At 38.4% G+C, this 25,767-nt stretch overlaps 1 protein-coding gene across 1 annotated transcript; it reads right to left on the bottom strand.

The window, feature by feature from the left end:
• Window positions 1–770: 770 nt before the first annotated feature.
• On the bottom strand, window positions 771–25,767 carry scara3 (scavenger receptor class A, member 3). Its single transcript, XM_044169303.1, is given in 13 exon segments — window positions 771–2,345; window positions 2,348–2,761; window positions 2,849–3,026; window positions 3,701–3,893; window positions 4,220–4,308; window positions 5,362–5,581; window positions 7,432–7,676; window positions 7,906–8,024; window positions 8,931–9,011; window positions 11,418–11,537; window positions 12,487–12,528; window positions 13,550–13,585; window positions 25,227–25,767. Coding segments are annotated over 13 exon segments (1,818 nt in total). The 5' UTR covers window positions 25,234–25,767; the 3' UTR covers window positions 771–2,271.

Consider the following 25,767-nt stretch of genomic DNA (forward strand, 5'->3'; position numbering starts at 1 on the left):
TGAAGGATGTCTAAAGTGAGAATAAAGTATAAGCATTTAAATCATATACATATATATAAGGCTAATCCTGGATTTTTTATCTCAGCCATATTTTCCTGCTTCATAGCTCAGAGACAGCAGCAATGTTAGGTTTTTGCTTCATGCTCATAACGGTCATGGGGACTACAGGAATAAGGGGTTTGGGTGGATTCTTGAAGGAAGTTTTTGTTGGATATCAGGTTCCTCACATCCCACAAGGCCTGTAATGTTCCAGCAATGAGAAAGAGGGAAATGCTGTGAAAATATCATTCAGCAGGAGACCTACGCTGTCGCCACAGCCTGCTGCAGAGAGGTTGTCAACAACACATCTACATTCGCCTGTTTCAGATATTAATGTTTGCTGATTGTTGATAAATCATACTCACACTAAGAGGATAAATGCTTTGCTTTAGATGGCAAGAAACAGGTGATTTTGGGCATATCAAAGGTATTATTTTTTATCTTAATCTCAGAATCTCTTATTTTTGGACATCTGTACCCTACATGTATCACTGTATCACTAAATTCTACTATGAACTGCAAAATGTTAATTGTAAGCAACATTTTTGGTAGAGTACCTATGTTAAAACAACTATATCTCGACTCGAATATCTTTGAGTCTGTGGCAGCAAACCTCAAAAATCTAATGGGAGGGGTTGACATGTGTTTTGAATTAATGGCCGCTCCCTTTCCTTCACAAGGCAACAATAGCACTCTGCTTTGGAAGTACATTAGGATACTAACAAGAACCAGACTGTTAAAAAAAAGCTTTATTGAAGTTCAATGCAAGCCAGTCGCATTTCATTACAACACACGGTTACAAAAATAGTATGTTTCCCTTTTTTGTAAAACTTTTTTTTTCTGAGATATAAAAGATTATTTATGTGTGTATCATAAGACCCAAAACCTAATATAAGTCATTACTCTATCACAATTGTTTGTGTGTGTTTAATTGTATTACTTGACATGTTTACAAATATTATTATTCATTTATATGTTGAATGAGTTTCATGACCTTGCTAGTCTTCATACCTCTTACAGGAATAGTTCAACATTTTGTGAAATACGCTTATTTGCTTTCTTTCCAAGAGTTAGATGAGAAGATTTATACCACTCTCATGTCTGTGCATAAGGTATGGAGATAGAGCAGGAGGCAATTAGCTTAGCTTAGCATAAAAGCTGGAGGCAGAGGGAAACAGCTAGCCTGGCTCTCTTCAAAGTTCAAAAATACACCTGTCAAAACCTCTAAATCTTATTATTTACCACGTTGTATCTTTGTATGATATGTTTGTATAATCTGATAGTGACAGTAATGTCACTATCAGATTCAGGCTAGCTGTTTCCCCGTGCTTCCAGTCTTTATGCTAAGCTAGGCTAATCACCTCCTGGCTACAGCACACAGTGGTATCGATCTTCTCATCGAACTCTCAGAATGAAAGCGAATGTGTGTATTTTCCAAAATGTTTGTCAACAGGAGTCAACAAGAGAGTTACTTATTACTTTCTTCATTCTTACAGCAACAATAGAAGCAACAGTTTCATACAATGTAAAACAAGTCATCAGAGCACTTAATTTCAAATTCAGAGGGCATAAATTCTGCAACTTCACTTCTTCAAACACAGATCATAAATGACAGTTTCACCCAGTAGATGAAAGAAAAGTCTTCAGAGTACCTGCTCTGAAATGCCAAAAGATAAGTAAACTGACTTTAATTTTTACACTTTAAGAACCAATAAAGTGCCATCCATCAGAAAAGGATGTGTCAATGTGTACATAATGTCAAAACAAAAAGATATTTTTTCTGTGCCCAGATAGTAGTGCATGGGAATGTAAACTTTTGAGTCATCCGGACAGGGAAAACATCACTACGTTACTCCAAATCTGTGGTTAACAGCCCTCCTATTTATTATGCCCCATGAGTTTTTGGTGGCTTGACAGCAACCTCAAACATATTCTTTGCTTCCAGTACATTAAACAGTCTGTGGCAGCAGTTCTGTTTTCAATTTTTTAGACCTTCCTCTTGGTTCATTTCATGTGGCCATGTCATAATATCAGGGGAATGCCTCCTTTAAAGCCCCATCTCCAATTTGATTTGTTGCATTTGTTCATAAAGTTCTTCATTGTCTTGCATAATCCCATAGAAATGGTTTATTGCGTCTCCAGTCACAATGGATGATATTCTTTCAGTTTCTATCTGTCAATAAGCTTGTTAAGCTTCTTTGTACTGGACAAATCACCTCTGAGTTCATCTTTCTACTGTTTCTTGGGCCCAGTAGCAGGCGTCATGGTCAGGTGCTGGGTGTTGATTAGGTCATGTGGGTATGGAAGCCTGGAGGTCCAGGTGTTCCTGGTGGTCCAGGCGGACCTGTTGGCCCTGGTTTTCCCCTTGGTCCTGGTGGCCCGACGATGCCAGGTAGTCCTGTCTGACCCTGGATCCCTGGAGGCCCAGTGGGTCCTGGGACACCATCTATACCGTTGAGGCCCATATCACCTTTCTGGCCCTTCTCACCATGCGGTCCTGGAGGACCAAGAGACCCTTTAGTTCCTTTGATTCCTATTGCCCCTCTATTGCCACCAGGGCCTGTTTCACCTTGTGCTCCTTTGGGCCCAAGAGAGCCCTTTTCTCCAACGGATCCACGGATTCCTATAGGGCCTCGGTCACCTTTGCTCCCAGTCAGTCCCATGGGTCCTTTTGAGCCGGTCTCACCACGGTTCCCTTTGGGCCCTGGTGGTCCAGGAGCACCTGTTGAGACAGGATCGTGAGGTGAAGTTAAATAATGAAGTGTACATGAACTGTTCTGCTCTTTATATATGACGACATCTACTGTACCTTTTACTATAGTGAAGTTCTTTATGAGCTGGGTATGGTGAACATCCACAAGCTTCATCTCCTCCATCACCATGGACAGGTTCCTGACATCCACATCAAGTCGGACATTCAACAACATGTTTTGCTGTCTCAGTGTGTCGGCCAAGTGGAGGAGTAACAGGACTGTGTTGTTCAGGTTCTGCACAAAAGAGAGGATATGAGGATACCGATAAGCAAAAGAAGAACATGTGTGTAAGAGCACGAACACAAAGAACAACGAGGGAAGAGTAGAGAAGAAAGAGAAATCAGGTAAGATTAAGTACAGAAAAATGTCATCGAGAGACTGGGCTGTGTGTCAAAAATTACAAATCAGCTTAGCTAACCTTTAAGCTAACAAACTATCCTGATTGCGCTTGTAAAACTACCAGTTGATAATATTAAGGAGAAGTGCATAAACTTTTTTTGTGAACTAATCAAAGATGCTTGCTAGCCATAGCTAACTTTGATTATTTTGTCTTGAAGTATCAAGCTTGGTCATCAGACAAAACTTTACAAAGAACAAAAAAATGACAACATATGTGGCCATTAATACATGCATGACATAGCAGTCAGGTAAGGGGTGTGTCTAATGTTGGATGTAGATGACACCATATTTGGTTCACAGACAGAAGAAGTATTTCTATGGAAAGGTACCCTAGTGTTTATAGAGGATGTATTTTACCAAATGGTGCTTTTCATGTGTAGTATACTATAAAACATTTAAAAATATATAATCTCTTACTGTGCAGGACTTCAGCTCTAACCTGCATTTTTTCCTGTGTATTTGTCAGTAGATATGTAAGCAATAAGAAAGAACTCTTATGTGGTTACCACCTGTAGATCTTCTGTGTGTCTGCCCATGCGACTCTGGCAGGACGAACTCTCGATGTTAATGTACTTGTACATGCTCTGGACGTGGCTGACGGTGGCGTTGATACTGGAGGAGATCGTGTCAATCTCCATCGAGATGGAGTTCAGACGACCATCCAATGCAGAGAAACGCTCACCTGTTCGGTTCTCATAGTACCTAAAGAGTATGGTTACAATGTTAGTTTTTACATTTCCGGAATGATAATGCTCTTTCTTCCTGTGTCTGCATGTCGAGTGTGTGTGTGTGTATTATCTATTCATCATGTTGTGGGGCTCACTTCCCATCTGAGTCAAAGAATCTGGGTCCTGCAAAGTTAACCAGTTTTAAGAGTTGTCTTTAGGGTTAAGGTTAGAATTTGACTTAGGTGAAGGATAGGGTAAAGGAATTAGGCATATAAGGTTACAGTTCACCTCCAGGGAACCGATGCAAGTCAATACAATGCCCTCTCATGTATAGTAGTACACGTGTGCTAGTTGCGTTACCTGGAATGGTAGTGAAGGTCATGCATGTTCTCCTCGTGTTCGTCCATGAAAGACGTTACATTGTCAAGCTGCATCTGCAGGTTCATCACCTGGAGAAAATACAGACATATGTTGTACTTCTTTACTTGTGAGGACCCTCATTGACATACCGTAAATTCTCATATAAAGGCCTGGTCTTTAATAAATGCTGAGTAAAACAATCATTGAAGGGAGTGAAATTATCTGTAGCCTACAACAATGTCATGTCATACTCACCACCTTGAAATACCTGTTTCATCAACCTATTAACTTTTTCCACTTTTCTGTTTTTCCCAATCGATGTTAAGTTACCGTCATTTAAACTTCCTCTAGATGTTTCACATTAAAAGCCTACCAATCACAGGCAGGCTCGAAGACTAAGATTAATGTGAAAAATCTGCTGGAAGCATTGAGTTGCATTCATGGTAGCTTAACATTGATCGGGAAAAACAGAAAAGTGAAAGGACTAGAATTAATAGGTGAATGAAAATTTATCAAGACAATGGATAAACATCGAGGAAGTTTTGAGTATGCATTTACTTGAAAGCAGGGGAAAAGACCTATCTCTAATATAGGCCTTTTACAAATAAAGCCCTGGTTCTCTCTGACATTGAGATATTTAAAAGCCACTATTTGAGAATTTATGGTAATGCATTGCATAGACCAGAACCCTAATTTTAACCATCACAACAACATGGCTAAGCCCAACCTTTACCACAACTTTAACAAATTTTAACTTTAATTCTAAAACCAAGTCTTAGCCCTCAAACAGACTTTTTAAGAGGTAAGAAGCAGCCAAACTATCAGCACTGATGTTAAAATTGATCTCCAAGTACAACAGCACACCCACAAAAACACAGGATTCAGCCGATGGGTTTTTGAAAGATGAATGTTGCTGATGGACAATTTCATTCTAAACCTGTAATTATGCAGATTGATACAACGGTTCTATTCCTTATTAGCAGTATGTTTTTGCAAAGTGTTTTCCTTCTAAATCTATAAAACCAGTGTATAAAGCTATGATACTATATCAGTCAAACAATCACAACTCTTCTTTTTTCTAAAGACATGTATGTAATGGGGTGGGTTTTGTGCACTGCAAACACAAACACACACACACACACCTGCTGAGTGAGGTCGTAGTACACCTCGGTTGACAAGGCGATTCTCTGATGATCTGCTACGATGTTGTTTTGGAGTAAGCGCATGTTTTGCGTGGTGCTGCTCGTGTTGGATTTGATGGCGCTCAGAACTCGGCTGTAGTTCTGCCAGTCAGTGGTCAACTTCTGGAGGACCAGAGTCTCCTCATCTGCTTTTCTCTGCAGGGCATCTATCCACATTGTACTGGAGAGCAGAGGAAAACACAAAAGGCATGTGAGATGAAGTGGATAAAATGTCCGGCTGTGTGTATGTAAAAAAATAAATAAATAAATTATATATATATATATATATATATATATATATATATATATATATATATAATAAGAATCTGGAAGGTGAGCTCCGACATTGTCAACAGATGTCCCCACAACATGATGAATAGATAATATACACACACTCAAACTATTAGCAAGAAGCCAAATGAATGCCAATGATGAGTAGATATTTTGTTAAACCACTACTTTAAGTATCTATCTAAATAATTGACCTACATGCGTTTTCTGTTATAAACAGGAATTAATGAAAATTCGTTGGTAATAAATAATGTACACATTGCAAAAGATATCATCACCCCATTGAAATATAGTATTTTAAACAACTAAAAATTGATGGATGATAAATTCCATTGGTCACCTTCTACAGCAGGTTTTAATCAGCATTATGTGTGCTGCAACTGAGTCACAACTATGCCCTTTTCAAATGGGAAATCCCAGTTGTTATTCTTACTGTACTTTGCCTTCATAAGTAATGAATTGCTTATGAGCATTGTCAAAAAAACTGCAGTTGTGTCTATGACTCTGGCTTCTTGCCTGCGGTAAACCACTGATTAAGTTCCCACTTGGCCAGTTTACTGAAAGGTCATCAACACATGTACATGAAACTTCCTGTGTGCCTGAATCATCTTCATGACTTTGCACACCACCAGTGCACTGCCAACAGTGCTAAAGCCTGGAGCTAGCTGCACCTTAAGACTGTAGGAGCTCGGCCAACGTCAGACTGTGATGGCTTGGTCGGAAAAAACATCGACATCTGAACCCACTTCAAAAGAAAAAGTAAGTGTGTAATGACGTTATGGGGAGAAAAGCCTTGTGGCTACAAATCTGAAGAGACACCTCAAGGTGCACCACACAGAAACTGAGGCAACATTAACAATAAGATGTTTAATAATGTCATGTTACTTTTTAACTTATATTAACTCAGGCAGTCACAAGAGGGAGTGGTGTAACGCAATGTATTATTGGCATCTCACAACAGCGAGGCAATGCTTACATATTTCGGGGGTTTAGCCCAAGTGAAACGTCACCAGCCAAAATGGATAACCTCTTGCTTAAAACAAGTTTGTTTAATTTAGAGTGTGTTAGACATGCTATCCATGCTAAAGCATGCATAATATAATTGCTACACACATTTCATAATCAGGTCTTGTCAATTTTGAATGGCTACATGCCCGCTAAATGTACTGCAACATTTACTGGTTATCAAAACGCACAGCATTTTATATGGAAAATTGGTTTTGGGCTTGAATAAAATACACTGGGCAGTAGCCAGGTGGCAAGTACTTAGCTTGTGTTCTTTCCAAATTTATGCAAAAGATAATATTCAAATGTATAAATACTTAGGAATATAACAGTCTAGTACAACACTACCACTATGGCCTAAAAAATTACCAAATTAAACCACTGACTGTCTTTATAATAGGTGTCTTTTGTGACTAAAGATTTACTAAAAATATAAAGGGTAAAGTTGACTAAATATGATTAAAACTAACATGGATTTTTGATCTCAGGATTAAGACTAAAAATAAAAAATAGCTGACAAAATGAACACTATACTGTAGTGATAAACGTTTTGGAAATTTTCTCCAAAGTTTCTCCAAAACTGTAAATCTTACTGTATCTTTACCTGCAAAGCTTCCAGTCACAATAAAGCACAATAATTCATTTGACACATAGTTGATATCTGTGTTAAAAAGTATAAAACACAGTTCAGAGAATATTTGGCCATCTGTCTCTTCCCTGCATCATTTCAATCACCTGAGTGCCACCGTCATGTTAACTTGCTGTGCTGTAGCTTTGACGTCATATTGATCCTCCGTCAGCGTCTTCATTTTCTCCTCAGTTTCCTTGATCACGTCCTTCCAGCCCTCCACCCGATCCAGGTATCTTTCCAGCGACTGGTTGAGAAGTTTGATCGACATGAGTTGGTTTTGCACGTCACGTGTCAGCCGGTTGCTGGTGGCCTTTAGGGTGGTCTGGGTCTGGGAGGCCTGGTCCAGGACCTAGAGGGGGACAGGAATCCGTGATCAGAAATGAATGGAGTCACAGGCAGTATCCTGCTTGTTTTTTTATGTTATAAAAAGCTGAAATGTGAGGATTTGCTGCTTCTTTGTTTTATATCTTCACAAATTAAATATATTTGGGTTTTGGACTATTGTTTGAACAAAACAAGCAACTTGAAGATGTCACCTTTGTCTCTTAGAACTTGTTTTGTGATTCACCATACAGTACCTGCTCCTGTCCCAGTATCATCCTCTGGATGTCTTCAAACTCTCTTTTCAGCCTGCTGATCTCCTCGCTGTACAGAGTCACATCCAGACAGCCTGAACAGTTAGAGGTGGAGCTCAGATCTGAGAGATGAAGTCAGAGAAAAAAAAGGAGGGGAGATGAGAGACAGAGAAAGAGAGACAGTGAGGCAGGATGGATAAAAGTTCTAGATTTATGTATATGATATATATCAAAGCTTCTGGTAACCACGTCTGTTTTACGAGCGAGAAAAAGATCTTTTGAGCTCCCCTGACATCACACTCGATCATCCGTACTGCTTCACAATTCATGAATGACCTTAAAACACCTGGTACATGTGAAGGGTCTATGTAGTTAACAATACAATTGAACCGCAAGGTCCATTTAGTAGCTGTTGAGGAGCTTTAGATAGTATCATCCTCCTCAGCAGATGGGAAGTCACTAAATGTAATTGAGTAAGTAAGTAACTATTACAAACAGCTACTAAATGGACCTTGTAGTGAGATTGTTTTTGTCAACTGCTGTTTTCAAGGTCAAGAATGAACTTTCAATCTCAGTTTTTAAGCCAATGTGAACGAGAAGTCTTTAAGGTGCTCAGAAAAATTTAAAACTTGAACATCCTCATGACAACTGAGCAAAAGATCCAGAATAGCTACTAAATGGACCTTGTGGTGAGATCTTTTTGTCAAGAATGAACTTCTGAACACTGAAAAATCTCACGGGTCTATGTACTTCAGACACACAAAAAAGCTTCTGTACAGTAACATACCAAAATAGTTCTACATTTACAAACACTTTTTAAGTGTTTATGAAGGTAGAAAAGCAGATAAAAATTACAATTTGTATATGTTCTTTTTAGTTATTATTATATATATTATAAACCTTGAAGAACTGTTTTCTGTGTGCATAAGTGTCTTTCCATTGCTATTGTTTTCCAATAATGTATCTTGTCTATGAGGCCATAATGACTCAAAAAAATGACAACTTTTAAGTCATTCCAGCTACTTTACCCTCTATTCCTTGCTGAACCCTGGAGATCTTCTTGTGGTAGACGGACTCCTCTTCAGACAGTTTGTCAACCTTCCTGAACACTGGATACACAGCAAAGTTGAGTAAGTTAAGGAAATATGTTCAAGGGTTATACAATCACACACTTGTTCAGAGTTCAGGATTTACATTACATGTGGAATTATCTTAAAACAAATGCTAACAGGGAAACACAACATCACTGGTGCTTGAACATTTAGTATTAACAGTAGTATTCAAGGAGAGAAAATAAACATGGAGGGTGGTTCTGAATGCTGAGGAGTAGATACAGAAATGATTAACATCAGCAGTGCTTCAGCATTAACAGGACATATTTAAAGGAGTAAAAACAGGAAGTTGTAATTTAAGCCCCGACAACAAAACACGGAAAGCTTTCATTAGCTAACAAATGTAACTAAAACACTAATGAATTATGGTTTAGCCAGCTGGCCAGGTCCTGCTCTCCCAACATATTTCCCAAGAGAGTAAGAATCATTTAGTGAGAGTACATTTTTGTGTATACATTTGTGAAAGTTTGCAGACTTTTTCAGCATCCTAAACCCTGACTCAGGGGATTAATGGAAGTCTGATCCATAGTGTGTTTGCATTTATAAATGCTTCCACATGTGTACTGCAACTTTAAAATAAATTAATTTAATAAAACATCCTCAGAGAGTATGTGTAGGTCAACCAATACAAATTGCTACACATGCATTACCAACAGTATATGTTTTTTAATGCTTTGGATGTGACAGCTTGGCAAAATGTATGTTACTCCAAAAAGTCCTTTTTTCCATGAAGCAAAGAGCTAAAAAATGTTTTACTTCATTCCACATTTGTTACTTAACTGATTTTTGCTGAAGAATTTATTTTTTTATAAAACAGATGTTCAGCTGGGAATGGAAAAATCAAAGATTATTTGTTTCTGTTTTTCTTTGTGCACATGCACAGCTGGGAGTTGCAGCCAAGTGCAATATCCTTTCTGTTTATACTTAAGTTTGTAGGACTTTGGTGTTGTACAGCTGTGCTGGAAGTTGAAACAAACATAAACTAAGTTATTTTTCTGTGTATAAAGCATTAAAAAACAGCAGCGATTCTGTGTTTGTGGTGTCCATGTTTATATGTGTGTTGGCACACATTTTGGGTACAATGGACTTTTGTAAATGTTGATTTGTCTTTGGATGCTTATTTGCTTTTGACATTTACAAAATTATAATTATATTTCCCCCAGAATATTATTCTTGCCCACAGGATGCTGAAATTCTCCACTGAAATTCAGGATTATATCCCATCTTCAGGCAGACATTTGACTGTTCTTGCTAGCATCTAACAGCTGGTATCTCCCTCACTCACTCATGACTGTGTGGCTGGACAGTAAGAGAACAATGACTTTTATTGTTTCAGGTTGATTGGAAGGAAATCAACCTGAAACAATAAAGGTCATTGTAACAATAAAAGTTAGGGGTACATTTTGAGAAGTGAAGGGGACATAACCCCCCCTCATCCCTAGTGGAAATTATGCCCTTGGTTACAGTAACAAGAAACTAGATTCACAAAAATATAGACTAGTTAACTGTCAAATTACTTACTGTAGCTACACTGTCCCTCAGAATGTTAAAAGAACAACATTAAGCTACTATAGGAAGTACAACACAGTTATTAATATAGTAAACACATACTGTACACAGAGTCCACAGCAGTTAAAGTACAAAGGATAAAAGACATTACAGCAACTGCTGGTGGCACAACGCAAACTTTAGTGAACATGTAGAGTATGTCTACATATTTCCAGCACATGTGTAAGTAAATGAAACGTCCGCACACAGTTTACAGCAGACGCAGAACAAAACTGAACTTAACTACGTTGCTAGAGTGAGGTCAAATCCCACAACACACATACGAGCTTGTATTCAGGTACACATGTACAGCAAGCCTCACTCTCTCTCTGCTCTGAGATCCCTGAATGGTAGTAAAAGATGAAGATTTACGGCTTTTCAAACCCAATAAAATGTGATGTTAATGTGAAAAGCATCTGTTTGTGCTGAGCAGCTGTCGGGTAAAACATGGCACACAAGATCCAGGACCACATTCATTTGATCTATGGGAGTTAAAAGGACTGTGTTTTATTAAGACACACATAGATAGAAAAGTAGAGTGTGATATTTTCCCATGACAGGCCTACTTCTCACTCTCAATGCATGGTGCCAGCATTAATCAGTGAAATTACCAAACAAATCACAAGGCTGTTGAGAACAGCTGTTTGGACCACTGACTGTATCCAGCCTTAGAGATTAGCGTCTCTGTGGGGGAGTCAGGGAGATAATATCGGGGGTATTTTTGGTGCTAATTTGGTTTAGAGACTCTTACTTCGCAGGATTGCAACTTGATGGGGGGGAAAAAAACTAAACTATAGCTTCGGTTTCACAATAAACCACTGAGATTGAAGAAATTAAAGGTCAAACTGAGCTCACCAAGTGATGCAAGCACTGCCACAATAATGATGAGGAATGCAACAAATCCATAGAGGACTTTGACAGCCAGCTGGAGAGAGCGGCTCTGCTGGCACCTCATACAGCCACCTCTGCTACGACCTGAAGGACATTGAATGGATGTACACATAAATTAACTTGTGTGAGTGAATGACTAAATAAAAACAAAAATGTCAAAATCTGACAAGTATGTGTGCCTACATTTGATTTGATTATTGAAAAATCCAAAATTCATATAAGTTTTAGCTAGTTTGGAGATGAGTGTAACCAGTGATGGAAGAAGTATTTAAATCCTTTACTTAAGTAAAAATAGCAGTACAATATAAATATACCACAATGTAATTACAATAAATGTACTTTAAGCATAAAGTAGTCATTATAAAGAATGGCCCTTTGTGCGTTATACAGTTAAGAATGTTATAACATTATCCCTAGGCCTGCAAGTAATTAATTAATTAATTAAATAATAGTAAATTAATTAATTAATTAATTTGTCAAAATATAGCACAAAATACCCATTGCACTTTCCCAAAGTTGACATATACAAATTACTTGTTTCGTCCAACTAACAGTTGAATCATAGAAGACTAAGAAAACTAGCAAAAATTCACAGCTGGAAACTTTGAATTTGTGGCATTTTTCCTTAAAAAATTATCAAAGTTTTTGCTGATTAATTTAAACCCAATTGACTTATCGATTAATCCCTTCAGCTCTCTATATAAGATTATTATTACTGATAGCAGCGTTTTAATGTATGGTTAAAGTGGAGCTAATTTTAACTGCTATAGTAATACTTTACTCTTCCAACAATGCAGCATCCTTTAGATCAGATCATCATATGTTTTGTTTGAAAAATCTGAATCTGCAAAGTCGTAACTATAGCTATTAAATAAATGTAGCAGAGTAAAAAGGGGGTATAGTCATGGCAGATGTACAGACACATAAAATGAGTCACACTCTGGAAGGCAAACTCAGGCATTTATACATGTCATGCAAAAAGACCATAATCCAGATGACATTATTTGTTGTTGTTAGACTTGTGTGTATTCACCTCTAAATGAAGGCATTTCCTCCTCTCCAGTGAAATCCTCCTCTGAAAAACAAGACAAGGAAACATGACAATTTGAAAACATGATGTTCTACTACTGACAAAATAACAAAGAAATCATGGAATATACAGAATTTAATGTTTGTAGTGTTTATGGTCATGTCATTTTTATCAGTTAAAGTGGTGAAAATACAAGTTAAGTCAAAAATATCTGAAAGGAGTCACATTATTCATTCTCCAGGTCACTGAAACTACTGACAACACTTTTGTACCTTTCTATTTTCTTAACAGAGACAGCATGAACTAAACCCACCCTGCTTGAATTACAACCATGCAAATGGTATGTAGTAATTGTGTTAATGGAATAGTGCAACATTTTGGGAAATACACTTAATCGAGAGTTAGATTAGAAGCTTGATACCTCTTTCATATCTGTCTCTTTCATATCTGTCCCCCCTGGAGCTAGAGTTAGGAGCTTAGCTTAGCATAAAGACTGCAAACAGAAGGAAACAGCTAGCCTGGCTCTCTCCAAAGTTCAATGGATAAATTGTCTTCCTCTAAAACAACATTTGCATTTCTGTTTGTGTACAGATTAAACAAACAAGATGCATGTCACATTTTAGAGGTGCTGTTGGGTGGATTTTAGCTAGCTTCCAGTCTTAATGCTAAGCTAAGCCAATCTCCACCTGGCTCTAGCTCTGTACTTATCGCACAGACATGAGAGGGGTGTCAATTTTCTCATCTGCAAGAAAGCAAATTAATGTCCCAAAATGTAAAACTATTCTTTTGAGATGGAATACCCTTCACAGCATGCTTAAAGCTCATTTACTTTTCTCTGAAACCAATCAAGGTGAATCTCACGAGATCAGGGCAGCAAACAACTAACACAAGATTGTGGAAATTCAAAAAAACCTCTCAGCATGCATCACTCCCACATTCGATTGCAGACCTTGAATTCAAGTGACAGAACCATATTTATCATGTGACTGACGATCACATATAATGCATATAATGAACTAGTTGACATTAATGTTAGCTCAGTACAATAGAAAACCTTGATCATTACCTTTGAAAAGCTGGTTCTCGTATCCGCCATAGTTGTCTGCCAAAAAAGAAAGAGAGACACAAAACAGACATTTAAAAAAACAAAACTGACTGAAACTAATTCTGGTGGAGCCACTAACAGGTTTTATTACTCCTGATAAATCATACAAACCAGCTGCCTCACAATCCCCCACAGCCTCTCCCTGAGTGTGTTCAGTATGAGGCTGTTATCGCAGCACAATAAAAAGGAAGGTTTTTGTTCTGCTCAGATGTTTTCTCTGAGCTGTTACCCACTCAGGAGAAAACAGCCCCATAGTGGTGCAAAGTATGAGAACTATTGTTGATTGTGTGGGCCGATTCTGGTGGGAGTATTGTGTGTTATGTGTGTGTACATGTGTCTGAGGAGGCTGTCATCACACACTCTGGCTGGAAAGGGCCAAAGAAAGAAGCATGACTTCCACAGAATATAACAAGAGGGCCTAATAAACAGGTGTACAACGTCATGTTTTCATAACTGTATGTAGCAGCAATGGACTTTATACGACACGTCATTAACTGTACACCACCCAAACTGGTACCCAACCCCACACTTTAGGCACCGCGGGTGTGGCACTGGACGTTGAGGAAGCCAAAACACTCAGTGGAGCTGCAGGAGAGGCTGTTTCTGAAGGAAAGGAGCTGGGAAACATAAATACACACTCATACACTGGAAAAAAGGGGGTTTGGCATGTTGCTGACTAGCTGAAGAGAGAAAGTATGCTATGGTGCCGTGTTGATATTGCCAAAGGAGCTGGCCTTTAAGCAAAAAGTGTCAGGCTGAGTTGTCAGACTGCGTAATGTATGCAGCTACACATATTACTGCAGAGTTACATCAACGCTGCGCCTGAAAATGTGCACAGCTAAATTACTTTGCAATGATAATTCTGATTGTGGAAATGTGGAAAAAGTGTTGACGGAGTCTAGACGTGATGTAATTTAAAGGAATATTCCGCCAAAAATCTACATTGTGAGTGTCAAATACTCACCACCTGTAAGGTTTAAGGTGGCTCTGAAAGGTTTCTCCTTGTTGTAGGCAAATGGGGCATACATAGCTTTAGCTCAGGCAGAGAACTGAAGTCATGCTTGCAATAGCTGCTTGGCTAGTAACATACAATAATATTCATACAGGTAAACATAGAGGTCTTTATAATCTCCTACCTCCAACCTCCTCCTTATGTGCTAATCTGAGACTGTCCTCCCAAGAAAAATGACAGCATCAGTCGTTTCAACCCCAAAGCGACACATTTATGTTGAAGTGACAAACCCCCCAAGCGGCCATAGTAATTATGATAGGGGGAAAGGGGGAAGTTAGATGATGTTATTATAGAGTGACAACAACAACAACAAACATAGGACTGTAACACGGGAGATCGCTGTTCGTTTGCCGTTTCCAACTGTGAGTCAATGTTTATGTTTATTTATGTGTCGTTCTATAGGGCAAGGACAAACAACGTATTGTTTTGGAGGATTTGTTGGCTAATCTTTTGGTATTGTTGACTTTATAGAGATTAAACATTCATGTATGTGTTTATTAAGGAGGGGTTGGTTCTCCCAGCAGAATCCTCTGACTTTTTGAGAGCTCCCTCAAAAGCAGAGCCTCTTCCACCAACAAATCTGACTGCATAACCATTTGCTATAAACGGTCAATTCCTTGATGCATCTCTAACTGAACTATGTTTACCTTTGTCACAGGCAAAACAGTAAATAGCCCTATTTTCACCAAAATAGGGCTATTTACTAAAAAAATAATAATAATTGGAACATATTAAGCATACAATGGTTTGAGAGGAAACTGTGTGGCTGGATCAGAATCAGTTGTGGTTGTTCTGAATCCAAGCTGAATAAATCTTCTGTTTTCTGCATAAGGATTGAGCAAAATTTTTTAAATTTTTAGAGCCACCTTTAGTCAGAAGGTACAACACTCAATGTAAGGGATGCAAAATGAGCAAATACATAAAGTGTAACTTTGCCTGTCACTCCTGCTTTGCAACCTTAACTTTGGTGTGTTTTTATGTAATAAAAAAAATTGGTAGAACTGTACGCATGGATTTACTGCTTACCGTTCATTTTGAGTTGTAAGAAGATCTTTTATTTTTCTGTTTTATTCCATTTCTCAAACCAATACAAAATGAGTGAATATGTCTCACTGTTAGTGGTACCTTCAGATGAGCCCATGCTCACCGGGATAATAAAAAGATCACATAACAATTATAAGCGGACGTTTATTTTTTAAACCTGTCAAGTCATGCGTTGTTGCCTTTTAAAAGCACAGTTACTAAATGCTTCATTTGCTGCTATCTCTACGGCAAAGGTTTAGTGAGGTTTAAGCACAAAACTATTTGGTCAAGGTCAGGGAACAATCGTAGTCATGGTTAAAAGAAACCAACGTTGATTGTTGGTAGGAGACGGGATATGAACAGCGGTCTCCCGTTTTAAAGATACATGCATGGTGGAGCACGTACTGTAGAAGTTACTTAAGTGTTTGCCTGGTCTTTTTATGTGTGGTGTCAAAGGTGTCGTTTGTAGTGATGAACCAACAGAGAATTTATCAAACTCTAGTTCCCCTTCAGGTCTACAGAGTGCTTTCCATCTTTCAGCTCATTGTTTTGGTTTTATGGCCTGCAACTTCACTGTTTTGGTTCACTGTCACTGCTCCCTTTAACTTCGCTTCCAGCAGCAGCATGCAGCTGTTTCAGCAAAAAAGCTGTGATAAACTGTACACTACTTGCCCAACAAAAAACAGCAGATTGACAAAGTTAGTGGCTAGCAGGTGAACACAGTGGAGCATTTAGTGGCTAAAGAGACACATATTTTTCTCAGGAGTTGGTGAAGATCAACAGCTAAAGGGAGAGTGAATATTGGACTTTCATTGGCCACCTGGTCAGAAACACGACAATTAATGCTAATGTTGCTCCGTGTCTCCTGGATGGTAAACAGGCAACTGTTTACTAACATGTTCATCAACTTTATAAGGTGAAAATATGCAAATGTTGTTTACAGCTTGTTCTGCTGACCCTAAGTGGCCAAAAAAGTAAGTTTAACTGCTTTAAAATGTGGAAAACATAAAATAATTTCAAAGTTATCAATGAAAATGTAAACTCACAACTTCAAATTTGAAGGCAGTCATAGTAGAAAGAGTAGTAAAAGTAGTGAGAGTATGGTAAGGGTAGTAGTAGCATCGTATACCATCCTTATTCTGGGTTTCAGTGAATAGTTTTTATGTGCCATACTGGTCTAAATCCTGTTTTCAGAGACTTTCCCACCCTGATTAAAATACATTTGTGGGGGAAAACTGAATTCTTGTCGTTTTTTTGTACTTCTGTGGCATGAATACGGTCAGATTCAAATGTTTGAATGTCAGCACATTATTTGCTATTGGAAGCTGAAATTCCAAAATATCACAAATCAGTATCCACCCTCAAATATCTGCCGGCTCCTCAGCTATGTTTCTTCTCCTTCACCTCTCTCCCTCTATTTTCCTCTCTCCTCATGTTTTCCCTGCTCTCTGTGGAAAAAACCCTCACGTCTGTCTCGTTAGTGAGGAAGTCGACCTGTCCAACACACACAGAGCAGAACTGAGCTGATCTGACAGCAACACAACACAGCCCAACCAGATCACACCTATACAGTCAGACAATGGCAAGACACTGAAACTACTAAAACTGTATTTGGTTCAGGCTAAATAAGTGGACACACTGTTTGTTTGTCAAATTTGCACTTTAATTTGATTATGCTTCAACCACATTGTGAAAGCAAACATGGAGCATCTGCATAAACCCTTCATGACATGTTCTTGTAATTGAGTGGGATCACATAAAAAAAAAAAAAAATCAGAATCCACCATTGCAACAAGACCTCAGTCCAACTGGTTTGGATTTCCATGTTCTTGTTTTTCTAAGAAAACTACCAACCAATAAGTCACAAGTAGACTATGCTATATGTTAGGCAACAAGTCATGTCCGTTGAAAATGGGAAACTGACAGCAGTCTCACGTGTTAAAGTCCGATGTTTTGTTGACCCATCCATCCACCCCGACCTCCTCCCTATGTGGCTTTTGTTCCTGTATAACAACGTCACCTGACTCCCTCCTTTGCCCCCGTCACCTTCTGGTGCTTTTTCACATGAATATAAACAGACGTCATTTTGTGGCACTTGCTGAAATGATTGATGCTGTTATTCTTATTGGGAGGACAGATGTTAGGGGTCACTAGCCAAATTGGTTTGAACTACTGGGATGCACTACTTACAAACAGTGCAGCTATTTTCTCTTACTATTGCTTATTCTGAATATGTTGCTACCATAGCAGTGACAGCTATTCGTACGATGCAACCCTATCAGCAAACAAGGACGCAGACCTTGGACGATTCTGCAAAATTGCAGTTCATGTTTAGTGGCAGTTCTTTTCAAATTCTCGCTTTCTACAATATCTACACATGGCAACTTCATAATGGTTATGGTGGTCATGGCAAATAGTATAGTTAATGAATGGTAAGGGGTAGGTAACCTAACTGCAAACTCTGGTCTCCATCTAGTATGGATGTAATTCTTAGGAACACCAGGCTGGTAACATCATGACTGGATGTCAAAGTCATAAAGTAAATGTTTAGATTTGGACTGATCCTACTAGCTTTTCAGTGTCAGTGATTTCAGCGATGTTAATAACTAAAGATGTACAACAGATTTCCATGATTTGGTAAGTAAACAACCCTGAAGGTACAAGGCAAACTCAGTTTGAACTGGACTTTAGTTAAGGACAGAATTCTGCAGCACAAAGATGCTTTAAACAACAGAACAGACCATAAAACAAATACATCAAGGTCAGCTTTGTCAATAACAAACGTGATGCAACTGCTCTTTGAGATCAAATAATATATGGATTATTTTCAGTGTAGTGTAGAGCAAAATAGACCAAAAAAAGAAACGTTTTGTTGTTGTTGTTGTTGTTTATCCAGACATCCTCTTTCCAGAGGATGGAAAAGTTTGGTTACAGTTTGAATACACACTGAGAGCCCAGTAAGTGTGCACTTGTGCAGTGACAAGAAGTACATATACTGTAAGGATGTGTATTTGCAGGAGAGGCTTGAAAAATGTGCTAAAGAAAATCCAACAAAGCTAAACATTTCCAAAAGTTTTTCCAAAGGATGTAGTATTTAGAGGATAATTCAATAAAAGTACGACAAGGTCAGAAAAATTACCATATTTTCATATTCTGCCAAGAATACCTTTTGTGACAAATTATATCCCACAGCTATTAAAAGCTATTTTGACACCTGGTCCCTTGGTTTTGTAATTAACCTGGAAAGCACTCTGCTCTGGTCAAGGTTACTGGACTGAAAATAATACTGCTGCTAGCCACAGAAATACTACAATACTATTAAATGTTGTTTTGATTACATGTTGTGTGTTTGACTAGTTAATGCTCTTGCTCACATCAAATAGAACCCATTATGAATAACAAGTTTAGGGAAATAAGAGCTACACTGCATTACCATAAGTATGTGGACACCCTAACATTATACCCATATGTGATTGTTTCCCCAAACTGTTGCCACAAAGTTGGAAGCACACTATTGTCTAAAATCAAATTGAATGCTTTAGCAATAAGATTTTAGAATAATAAGCCCAAACCACAAAAAACATTCCTAGACCAAAAATATGTCGACAAGAAAGGCGTGTCCGCTTCCTCTTGGCCATATAGTGTAACTCTGAATACTAACATTTTCCTTGTGTGAACAACTTAGCTAATTGTTATGTCTGGTAAAGCATTCAGGGATACATCAGGCTTGATATATAAACCTCACTAACAACAGAAGTATAAAAAATTGAAGGGCCATGCCCATCCGACATGTGGATAACAGCATCAACATTTTCATCAATCTGCCTTAATCTGACTGAATTTGGAATTTAAATATGATACCGAAATCAACTAAAATAAAACGTAACTAAAATAAACTTAATGCAAAATGGCATGTTTGCAAATAGCAACCTCTGCAGTTCAATAGTTCTTAGAAAAACTCTGACAGCTGCCTCGGGATCTCTCTGCAGGTCCAGTATCAACCAGCTCTCATATTAGTCATGGATCTCTTTGCTTTATATCTAACATCTAACTTCAAACCATATCCCTAAATGTTCTTGCATGAGGGCCAACGTCTACACAAAAGATAATCAGATGGTCTACAGTGGCAAGCCACCACACCTATGAAAATATCAATGCAAGCAGCAAGTTAAAACAATACAGAACATGAGGCAGACATGTTACAGGCAAGTTTTTCTAACCATTAACATTATAAATATAAGGATACCTGTACAGGTGAATGAGGGTATCAAATACAGAAATACCCACACAGTTACGGCAAGTAAAAATAAACTTTATAAAGTACAAAAAACAAAAATTGAAATATCAGGATGTTGCTCTTCACCCACATGGAATCACTCAGCCCTCCTCCCTCCATCCTCTTTCACCATCAGACCTTTGGTGTTTGTGAACGCAGCGCCAGGCCTGTACTTGAGTCAGCTAAACATCAGCACCACTTCATGTTTGTGGTTCCTCTGTGGTGGTTCCTCTCAGGGGGTTTTGGACTTTCCAAACCCCTTCCCCACCCTCGCCCTTCCTTCATTCCCCCTCTTGACTTTACTTTCGCCAGGGGAGTGTGCAAAATGTTATCATTGGTGAGCAACATGCCCTGAATGTTCTGTAACCTCACCGCATCACTCCATGATGCGATTTAACATGCAAACAGAGATGGCCTCTCCACATAAAGATGCATAGATTCAACATGTCCAGGTTTTTGATGTTCCTCTCCTTCATTAGTTGGTTTGAGTTATTTTGACCAGAAAATCCCCCAGAAGAACCTCAGCCCATCCCAGCTTTAAATGAAACCAGGAGTCACGAGATGGGCCCTGTTCCAGATCAGAGTGGAGGTCTTGACCACAACTCATAAAGCCAAATGAGTCACTTTCCAAACCTCTGTTGACATCCAAGCCATTTAGGTGCCCCCTGACTGGAATGTGTGGTCTCCTCACAAAACTATAAACGCGTGGAATGTGTTGCTGCAGACTGCGAAGCTGACGTTATAGACGAGCCATTACAAGAGAATGTTCTTTTATTGTGGTTCGGCAGTGAAACAGGAGATTTTCACTGTCACGATCCCATAAACGCATCATGTTTTCCCAGGACTAAACCGTTTGGGTCAGCCAGGCTGAGACACAGAGACTGGTTAGGTTTACAGGGCTTCGAGGCCAAAGGGCGTGTGCAATATTCTTTAATGCTTTATTTGCAGGCCTCTCAGTATTTATTTTTACTTGCCCTCAAATTTAACATGATCACCATCTTATAGGAAGTTAAACTATATGGTTAAAAAGTACAGTATGTGGACACCTGAATTAAGAATGTGGACACCAGTCGAGTTCTTGAAGAAACTAATTCTTTATGGACCTGGAGCCGGTTGCACCAGCTGTTCGTACGGTCAAATGTAGCCTAGTTATGAACATATAACAGTGTTTACTAAAGGAATATTTACACATCAGTAAATTAAAACGGGTTGCACCACACAAACTATTTACTACATAAAGTTAATTGTTATTGATTAGCACTAAAAATGTATATAATTGCCAGGTGTAAATGTTAGCTAGCAGAACCAACTGACAAAACTAACGTTAGCTTGCCAATTACCTGTTCACACTGACAAGTGGAAAAAAAGTAATGGTAGTAATGCTGTTTAATAACGATGTAAACTGGGAGGATTTTAAATTATACTTCACAAAGACAACACAATTAACCTCAAATTACAACTTTATGCCAACATTGGACTAAATGATCAAATAGCATCGGTTAAGTTAGCATAATTATTAAGATATTTTCCACTCAATCTAAACTGCATGAATACAGCTAACTCTGAAACATGTATGCAGACATGAATAAAACACAGTCATATATATATTTTTAATGAACTGGCAGCTCAAAATATATCTCTTGGCCCCTTAAACTGTTATTTTTGGAAGTTATGCTACAGCTTGTGGTGCCACAGTAACTTCCTGTTTACATAGTTGATTGTTTTTGATTTCACAGCCCTACAGGTATTTCCTAGCAATTGATTTACACATTACTAAACTCTAGCTTAACGTTTTCATGGTGCAACCTGATCTAGTAAATCACTACTTAGAAACTAGCTAGTAGTTAAGAAAAACTTTACACACAAAGTTAGTGATTTACGAATAACTACCAACCCAATCATGGGTTTGTGTGCAGGGGCATTGTTATGTTGAAACAGGAAAACTGTTGCCACAAAGTTAGAAGCAGAAAATTATCTGAAAAATAATTGTAATCTCTCTGTTGCAACAAGATTTCCCTTAAGGACCTAGCCCAAACCATGAAAAACAGCCCCAAACCAAAAGTACACAGAAGTATGTGAGCAGGAGTTTCCACATACCTTTGGCCCTATCAGTATAAAAGTTAAACAGTATTGCCAATGCATCTGAATAAAAGTGAAGAAAAAATAGTAAAAATAAACACTACTACTACTAACCAAGCTAATAATACCACTGCCTTCTTAATTAAGGATCCAGTTGCTGCACATTCAACATTTTTATGTGTGTGCTGCTAGAGTTGGTGTAAAAACATGAAAAAGTCCAGCAGAAACATTCATATATTTAATCCAAACAAGCAAAAATAAATGAAAGAACAAGTCAGTATGACAATCAGCTATTATGACTCCTGGTTGTCCTTTCAGTCCAAATTCAAAATGCTTTTACTGTAAATTTATAACGCTGCCACAGCAAAAATGGCATTGAAAACAAGAAAATCTCCCTCTTTCTGTACCTACCCTTTGCTCACTCTTTCCTCCTCCTTTGCCAGCCATACACCTGTCTCCTGTCCTCCCCCTCTCCCCTCACCTCCTCTGACTCCCCCCTCCTCTCCAGGCCTGTTAGGAATGTATGAGGCAGCATGTTTTGTTCTGGTCGGGCAGGGCTGGACCCGCTCTCTGCGAGACTGGAAACCACATTAACAGACCTCCTGTTTGGCTGAGAAGAGCACTGTAAATGTTCTTGGAGGTAATTTGATGTATCGTCTCCTGCAGCTTCTCTCCTCGAGATGTAGCAGGAGCAGAGACCAAATGTGCTTACTTGAAGTGAATTGTAACCTTTTATTTTCACTTATAAGCTTAACCTTGATCTCCCCTAATCGGTTGTGTAAAATGAGTCAAATCCTAATACACACTCTGATGTTAAACTCGGAAGTCCTAATTTCCCAGCACTAAAAACCAAGAACCCACACCATAAAAAAAAAGACAAACCATATTGAGCAAGTGAACACTGATAACTAAACTAATAACTTGTACCTAAATACATGTTTTGCAAGTTTCTACCACAGACTGAACTAACACAGTTACAACTGAATTAATTTTGTAAAAACTTTTACATTTGTAATACCTGGTTTTCATGAAAACTAGACCAAGACAAGATGTCATTGCACCAACCTGAAACTAACTAATTAAACTCAGTGAAACACCCACAACAAAATCTCCTTCATTTCAAAAATGTCAAATGAACCATGAGTGAAATGAACACTTTAGCTCACTTTTCGTAATAGTGTGGATTATTGTAGTGTAAATAATAGTGGTGAGTTTTTTTTGTCTGCTGCTTGACATATTGCATGGCCCAGAGCCTACCAGCATCATACTTATGATACCTCTAGGTGGCATTTTATATTTTCAGCAGAAGAATTTTGTTTGGAAAAAAACAGTAGATAAGCTGGGGAGGTAGCATGAGCAGTGATAGCCACAATGACCGTTTGCTAACCCCTCCCCCCCTTGTTATTGTTGCCTGCAATCTGCTCTTGTATGGCACAAATGCAGTTTACAGTGATAACTATGGACATGCATAGGGGACTATATTAAAATGATAATGGAAACTTGGAAATGGAAATGAAAATACAATTCCACAATAGCATTATATAAGTTTTCACATATGTATGTGTTATTTGAGTAAAAATGAAAATGAAAATGCAATAATCCAATTTTCGTTTTCATTTCATACTCGTATGGGCTTTCTATGACCATATTAAAATGACAATGGAAAAGCTGTTTGACATTTAATTTTGAAAGTGGAGTACAGTAGGCAATGTTTAAATTAAAATTTCAAATTCAAATTTGAAAATGTAACATAAACAATGTAACCTGATTTTCCTTTATGCAAGCAATATTTAAGTCAAAATGAAAATGAAATTTTCTAACAATTTGAAAATGAAAACAGCATTTGACATTTCATTTTCAAAGGCTTAACTTGCTGTACAGTGAACAATATTCAAATGCAGAGCCCCCAATCTGGGTGGACTCTGCCTGGACTGGCAGCTCGGAGCACCTGGGGAGTGTGTTGTTTACATCGCTAGCACAGGAGCATTGAACCACTGAGAGGAGGAGGTCTTAAATATGAACTTGATGGCCACATACATGATATCGTAACATGATATAAAGCTGCATGTCCCGGGCAAAAAGTAAGCATTCACACCAGTTGATGATCCGTGTAGAAGACATTTAAGCTAATGCTAAATAACGAAACAGCATTGCTCTTGTATTGCAGCTAATTAGTGCTAGTATAATAAGTATGAAAAATGTACGATCAGACAGCTTTCTATTTCATTATAACGTAACGCTGTTTGGCTGCTTAGCTTACGTACTAAGTATATGTTTTCACATGTAACGTTACAAGAGAAATGGTTGTTAGGATGATGACTGAACAATCGTAACGCTTTCTCAGGTAAAGTTGGCTGGGGTTGCTAGAGTGTAAACTAACCAGTAGTTACAGTTGCTAAGCTATAGACAATTGCTTTAGCGAATGGTCAATTAAAATACCACCACAGAAACTAAAACGCCATCAAAACACAATCCAAGGAAAGAGACACATCTAAGTTTTAAGAAGATCATCAAAACAGAGGAAATAATACTTTTTAATTTCTGTTAACAACAATAATAAACACAGGAATAAATCAATCATATGCCAATTACTTTTGGTAATGAATATGTCAATGCTTCTTAACATCTTTTCAAGATGCTGCACCACATGTGGGATTTCTTCCTGCTCCCTCTCATTCCCTCATTGTTATCCCCTCTTTCTCACTGTATCCTCCCATCACTGTCAGCCTTTCACTTCTCACACTGTACGTCTGGAAACCATGTACGAGCCCTCTTCAAAGCCAGTAGCAGCTCTCCTTTCATGCCATGTTGTGAAAAAGCTCAAATTCAAATGTTATGTTTTCACTCGCCCTCTTTTAAAGGGGAGTCAATCTGTGGCAGATTGGCAGGGCTGGAGAACATTTTGGATGCACACACATATAGAGATTTAAAGCTGACTGATCAAAGTCTCACATCCAAGAACAACAAACCGGCACTTTCTCAGGATCCACACTGCCAAGTTTCACAGCAGATGAGAAGCATATGTGGTCGCTGGTGCCCTATACAGGTGCCTGCCTGCATGCCACAATGACAGATATTGTTCCTGTCTACATTTTAAAGTATTTTTCACACTGGCAAATGCACCCAGGTATTGGTAAGAAATGCTTTTTGCATGACAAGGGAGCAGGAAGATGTAGCAGAAGATTTGAAGGTGCTCAGAATTAACACTTTCAGAAATAACACAGAAGAAATCAGAGAAATTACTCTACCTTTCATGATTCCTCGCTCAAGAATCCTTTATAAACTACTTTTTGCCTTTTTGCTGACGCTCAACTTGATGGTGGTGATATTGCAGTCCACCTTTTTTCCATAAAGAAAGTGTCCAGGAACAGCACAAGTAGTCAGCAATTTAAATTTGAGGTGCATTCAAACTCATTTGTTAAACATTTTCCAGTTTCCAAAGAAAAAAAAAAGCCCAAAAGTCCCAAAATGTCTTACTTCCACAGATTTGAAAATTGGTGAACAACAAGCAAACACTTCAGGATTCAGCCACATTGAATGCTATTCCAAATGGTCAAAAAAATGCACCTCTGCAACCTAAAAAACAATCTGATTTCTAGATTATATTCTTGCCAATCTATTAGTGCTGAAGGAAACGGGTCAAATCTCCCATTAAGTTTTGAACATGTGTGTTTGCCTGCAGCTTTCTGGCATTATCCCTCTCCCATCCAGAGCCTGAGGAAACTAAACCTCCTCAGACAGAAACCATGTGCAACTTTAGAGAGGGAGGGAGGAAATGGAGCTAGAGGG

This window comes from Siniperca chuatsi, linkage group LG16 (genome assembly GCF_020085105.1).
Source record: "Siniperca chuatsi isolate FFG_IHB_CAS linkage group LG16, ASM2008510v1, whole genome shotgun sequence".
NCBI lineage: Eukaryota > Metazoa > Chordata > Actinopteri > Centrarchiformes > Sinipercidae > Siniperca > Siniperca chuatsi.